Source organism: Myotis brandtii, unplaced genomic scaffold, assembly GCF_000412655.1.
Source record: "Myotis brandtii unplaced genomic scaffold, ASM41265v1 scaffold565, whole genome shotgun sequence".
Lineage (NCBI taxonomy): Eukaryota > Metazoa > Chordata > Mammalia > Chiroptera > Vespertilionidae > Myotis > Myotis brandtii.
Window position 1 is genome coordinate 1,418,058 of NW_005370105.1, and position 6,091 is coordinate 1,424,148.

Sequence of the window (6,091 nt, forward strand, 5' to 3'; positions counted from 1 at the left end):
GCAGGGTGGGGGTGGGGGAGGGGGGGTGGTGGGCGAGCGGAGAGCACACCTATTCAGGAGGCGTGTGTGCAGTGTCTACCCTCTGTGCCACTCTGGGCCCTGGCTCTGAGCTAAGCAGAAGCTCCTGTGCCAGCGCGTAGGAGAGGAGGGACTGCGGCCTGTGTCGCGACAGGGACAAATACTAAACTGGTCTGGCTTGAGATGAAACCACTTACATTCAATTTCAAAGCATTTACCTATGAAAATTCTCCCAAGCCTCTTCATTTTTTTTTTTTTTAATCCTCACTTGAGGATATTTTTTCCCATTTTTTTTAGAGAGAAGGGGAGAGAGGTAGAGGAGGAGGGGAAAGAGAAACATCGACATGTGCCCTGACAGGGGCCGGGGACGAACCTGCAACTGAGGTACGTGCCCTTGTCCAGGAATTGAACCTGCAACCCTTTGGTCTGCAGGCTGATGCTAACCTCTGAGCCAAACTGGCCAGGGCAGTCCTCTTCATTTTTAAAATACAATTCTGTAGAGCAGGGGTCCTCAAACTTTTTAAACAGGGGGCCAGTTCACTGTCCCTCAGACCGTTGGAGGGCCGGACTATAGTTTAAAAAAAAACTATGAACAAATTCCTATGCACACTGCACATCAACCTGCAACCCTTTGGTCTGCGGGCTGATGCTAACCGCTGAGCAAAACTGGCCAGGGCAATCCTCTTCATTTTTAAAATACAATTCTGTAGAGCATATCATTAAAAAAAAGACAGGAAATCTTAAATTACAATCTTTACTATAGCAAATGCCAGTCTAGAAGCTCCAGGTGAATGAATGAATGAATGAATGAATGGATGGGTTCAATTCTGAAAAACCTTACAGTAAGTACCCTTTCTAAGAAAAACGTTCACACTCACTTGGGAGCACTGAAGGGGCCATCGCAAGCCCTCCGCTGCGCTCTGTTTATTGTTGCAAAAGCAAACTCTGGCTGACCTGCGTGTTGTGAGCCTGTGGAGAGGAAGCAGCTGTTGCCACTGTATTCCGAGTTCCCCTGAGGCCGGGGAGGGAGTCTGCCTTCTACCTTTTACCAACTAGTGCAGCTGAGCGCCAGAGCACCCAGTGTGTGTGATGCGCGGACGGCCGGGCTTCCTGGGGGTAGACCCGGGCGGCAGCCTCCATGGCATCCCGGGCCTGGCCCAGGCTAATGCTGGGAAAGCCCTGATCATTTATGACTGTTGGTATCAAAGTGTTTCTTCTTAAGTTATCAGGGCACGCCTGACCGTTCAGAGGAAGGCAAACGCCGCTTCCGCATGCAGTCAGAATTCCCTGCTGTGTGTGTTACATGCACTGCGACTAACCGAGGCAAGGACAGGGGCACACCCAGACTGCTCACCAGCTGGGAGAAGTGGACGCAAAGCTGCAGATTCAGAGTTAGGGGCCGCGCATGCCGGTGTTTGTCAGACTCCCTCTGTGTTTTTCCTCCCAAGAGGAAGGTTCAGAGGAAGGCAGACGCCGCTTCCCGCATGCAGTCAGAATTCCCTGCTGTGTGTGTTACGTGCACTGCGACTAACCGAGGCAAGGACAGGAGCACACCCAGACTGCTCACCAGCTGGGAGAAGTGGACGCAAAGCTGCAGATTCAGAGTTAGGGGCCGCGCATGCCGGTGTTTGTCAGACTCCTTCTGTGTCTTCTCTCCCAAGAGGAACTGGATCCCCTCAGGATGGCCTCGGGGCCAACCTGGGTTTGTTTCCTAATTCCCTGCACACAACCACAAGCTCCCATTCCCCGTGGTTCCATTGAAAAGCAGCTCAATACAAGCACATGAGCTTTTTGGAAACTTGAGAAGACTGTTGCCCCAAAACTTAGGTTCACACGTAGGACTGTGGATAGAGGGATTAATCACACCCAAAGATAACTGTTTTTTTTGTTTTTTTTCCCTACAGACATCAAAGTAAAGGAGCAGTCGCTGGAAAACCTAATCAAGTAAGTCTTGCTCTGGGAATGCTTTTAATCCCTTAGCAAGTCCATAGGGCCTGCTTCAGGGACACGGGTTCTAAGGCTGTCGAAACCAGCTTTCCTTACCATTAGAATTGGACCACTTGTCATCTTACGAAGTGATAAGGCGTGTGATGGAGCGGAACCGGCAGTGGGCTTGACGGGCTCACTTGTGAGCACGTGGTCGGTGGTCGGTGGTCGGCACCTGACAGGCACAGGGCACTCTTTGTGGAATGAATGAATGAATGAATGAATGAGGCATCAGAAGACAGGGGTGTGAGGCCTCAGTCTGCCCGTGGTTATGGCTCTCGGGCAGGTAACTTCCGTCTCTGAGCCTCATTCTTCTCGTGAAGGTAAGAGTGACAGTCCTTTCTCGCTTAGAGACGCAGCTCCTTCCCACATGATAATGGCACTTGACATAGAGCTGGTGTCCCTGAGGAACTGAATTTATAACTTCACTCATTTAAAACTAATATCGGCTCAGCTATTGGAAAACTTTTCAGTCGATTTAGAACAACTTCAACGTGTAAATCTATCAACAGCCATGAATTTTATGAAATCTAAATGCAGAGCAAATATTCCCAATGAAAATTTAGCATTTGGATCAAGATGTGCTATGAGCGTAGACTTCGTAACAGATTTCAAAGACTCGGTACAAGATAACTCTTTAATAATTTTATAGGAGTGAATGTTGAAATATAACATTTTGGATACATTGGGTTAAATAAAACATTATTGAAATTGATTTTGTCCTTTTAAAACTTTCATTATTAATGTGGCTACTGGAAAATGTAAAACGATGCTTGTGGCTTGCGCTGTATTTCTTTCAGACAGCTGCCTCAGGATGGTTTGAAAGTCATAAATAATCTGTAGCAACTGTTTTGTAAGCTGCCACGCTCTGTTTTTATTCCGATCACTGAGGGAACACTGTAGGCTTCTGAGTCACACAGACGTAGACATGTCTTATTCTCCAAGATGTTCAAGTTTACTGTTTAGTTTATTTTGTTAGCGGAGGAAGTGAAGAGAGGAACTTGGGGTCAAACATGGTAATGAAAATGAACGCGATTGGACCCAATTAAGCTGAGATACAGAACAAATTGGCACTCATTTTGGATGATTTTTGCCTAAGGTGTCACTTTGAATGAAGGTAACTTTTAGGCATTTATCTTCAAGTTGCTGGACTTTCTTTTCTGCCAACATGTCAGTGAGCGAGAGGGCACGTGCAGTAGAACAGTGAGCAAAGCTTGAGGCACCGAGGAGAGACCACTGAGTCGGTGCTTTCACAGCGGCGTAAGGTGGGTGCCATCCGAGCTTCAAGCAGCCCGGTGTGGTCCCTGAGTGTACCTGGGGGTGCTGCGTTCATATGCACAATGCATTTCACGGCCAAGACCAACGGCAGCCTGTGTTCTACCCCAGGGGCAGGAAGATCTACGAGCCTCCTCGCTACATGACCGTGAATCAGGCGGCCCAGCAGCTGCTGGAAGTGATTCAGAACCAGCGAGCACGAGGAGAGGAGCCAGGTACCTGGGTCCCTGCTGGGCTCTCACATCTCACACTCAGATCTCACACACACACTGCTGGGCTCTTGCATCACACACTCAGATCTCACATACACACTGCTGGGCTCTCACATCACACACACACACACACACTCCTGGGCTCTCACATGCACACACGCATGTACACACATGCACTGCAGCCCTGCACTGGTGAATGCTGGAGCAGCTGACGTGTACACTGGATAGACCGCCTCCACTGAGGCGGGAGTCACTATGTGCTTCCTGCTCGTTCTTGTCTAGTCTCAGCTGAAACCTCAGCAGCCGAGAGTTGTACTGAAAGAAAAATAATGGGGTTCTTTCTAGTAAAAGCAGTGCCATCCCAGAAAGTGGGGGCTTCTCACAAATGAGCTATAGTTACAGTACAGAACTCCACAGTGAGGTTTGTCCGGCAAAAGTATATTTATTCTGCTGCTTCTCATTCTCAGCACTGCGACCAGGGCTGGTTGTCTTCAGGACAGACACGAGACCTTGTCCTTCTATTCCTAACAGCTAGACAGAGGGCATAGCATATAATAACTGTTAGTTGTCAGCAGGTTTTGCTGGGGGGTTCTTAAAGGAACCCGTCAGTATGTTTCAAGGCGCTGACTGCCTTTGGGCATCTGTCCCCTCCTGGGAAAAATCTGTAAGGAGATCCTTGAGTGCAGACGATTTAGAAAAGACTTAGGTCAGATCGTGGGTCCTCAATGAGCCACTCAGGAGATTTGCGAGATTTGGGGTCCCTTTAAATGTCCCGTTGGCACTGCTGTTGGCTTGACTGCCGGCAGGTTAGTGCGCTTGCGGAACTGAGCGGCGGTCTCTCTCTTTCTTGCCTAGCGGTCACCGAGGAGACGCTGTGCGTGGGCCTGGCCCGGGTAGGCGCCGAGGACCAGCAGATCGCTGCGGGCACGCTGCAGCAGATGTGCTCTGTGGCGCTGGGGGGGCCCCTGCACTCCCTGGTCATCACGGGGGGCAGCCTGCACCCGCTGGAGGTGGAGATGCTGAGTCTGTTTCCCGTGCCCGAGGCCAGCTCGGGTCCTCAGAGCACCGAGGAGCCCCGCACATAGACGCGTCTGTGTGGAGGCTCATTTCAGTCCCGGTGCTCCTGCCTGAACTGTGTGTGCCAAGGGAACGGGGCTCCTGTTTACCCTGGAAGCGCCGCACAAGCGACCAAGAGCGAGTGGACTCCACGCTCGGTTTCCTGTGCCCCGAGTTCTCCCTCTGCCATCGTCAGCCGCTGCTGCTGTCCTGGCGGTTTTTCAGGATGTGAACATGTGGAGCAGACCACGCGGGAAGCTGGAGGGTGGCACCACCCGGAGACGTTGAAAAGCAGCTTTTCGTTCTGAAGCCTGCACCAGGCGGGACCCCCTTCCTCCTTCCTTAAGTCAGCTGCCTGCATGCAGGCACGCGGTCCCTCCTGCAGTCGCGTGAGCCTGGCAGCCGTGGGATAAGGGCTGCAAGCCGAGGTGGGGGCCTCCGTCACACCAACTCCCAGCTCACCTGCCACAGAATGACTTCCTCCCGAACCGCCGTGTCTTCCTTCGCTGACATCCTGGTTACAGAGCTCGGATGTGGCTATATTTGGGGCTTATGTAATTGATTGTTAATATAAATGTGCAGCCAGCCATGTACAGTTGCTCTTTGGTTTTAAATAGCAACTCACAGCCAAGTGGGAAACTTGCTGACCACAGAATAAAAGTTTTAAAAATTTGGGTTTGAAGACAACGATGGATTAGTCACGATGCGTCTCGTCACTCACCTGTTAGGATGCCCGATAGAGACGCAGGATTCTAAGGGCTGGGAAGGTACCTCTGCTGCGACATGAATCTGAAGCCTTTGCCTGCTTATACCCTTTTAAAACACTGACGCCTGCGCTCAGGAAGTGCTGGGGGTGCTGGGTTTTGCGTTGCTTTGTCTGCAGTCCTGGGCTTAGCGGGGGCTCTTACAAGGTCGGTTCTCTGGCTGCCTGAGCGGTGCTGGCCTTGGTGCATTTGCTGTCGCTGTGCTTCCAGCGTGACTCCTCGTCATACATGTTCATCCGACGAGGGTGACCTATTCATTCACACTGACATGGTAGCATGTGCTAAGCCTGAACTTCACGGCCTGTTTTCAAAGCCTGGAATACGGCTGGAAGAGCTGATTGTTTGAGTGACAGCCCCACTGAAGCTTCCTCTCTCTTTTCCGTCCAAAAGGGAAAGTACTAAGTGGCTGTCGCTGCAGCTCCATCTGTCTGTCCTGCTGCTCCTCCCTGCCTTTGCTGTCTCTGGTCTAGGAGTGAACAGTGTGCTCACGGCCACATCGTGGGCGATGAGGTGAACGAGGGGAGGGAGAGCACTGATTTCTGAAGCTGCTCCGAGGACTGTGCACTCCATGAGCCCCAAGAGAGCCCCTCGCGCTCATGCCCTGAGCACTGCGCCCCTTAGAACAGCACAGGGAGGCTTCTGGGCGCAGCAACAACAGCTTGCAAGGTCAGTGGTGACCTGCTGCCGGGAATAGCGTGCCTGCGCCTGTGTGAGCAGAACAGGCTGCTCTCGGGGCTGTGACAGGCCTGCAGACTTCAGGGTCAGAGGCGAGTCCCAGGG

The 6,091-nt window shown here is 51.6% G+C and overlaps 1 protein-coding gene across 3 annotated transcripts in view; it reads left to right on the plus strand.

The window, feature by feature from the left end:
- Positions 1 to 5,229, plus strand: part of DPH5 (diphthamide biosynthesis 5) — a 19,873-nt gene extending 14,644 nt beyond the window's left edge. Inside the window, exons 6-10 of one of the 3 annotated variants that reach the window (XM_005878534.2) lie at positions 1,241 to 1,260; positions 1,473 to 1,554; positions 1,923 to 1,962; positions 3,391 to 3,494; positions 4,347 to 5,229. In XM_005878534.2, coding sequence (XP_005878596.1) covers positions 1,241 to 1,260; positions 1,473 to 1,554; positions 1,923 to 1,962; positions 3,391 to 3,494; positions 4,347 to 4,576 — 476 coding nt within the window. In that variant the 3' untranslated portion in view covers positions 4,577 to 5,229. Of the gene's footprint in view, positions 1 to 1,240; positions 1,261 to 1,472; positions 1,555 to 1,922; positions 1,963 to 3,357; positions 3,495 to 4,346 lie in introns of all 3 variants that reach the window. The other 2 variants (XM_014549658.1, XM_005878535.2) reach the window with 2 other exon arrangements.
- Positions 5,230 to 6,091: the final 862 nt, after the last annotated feature.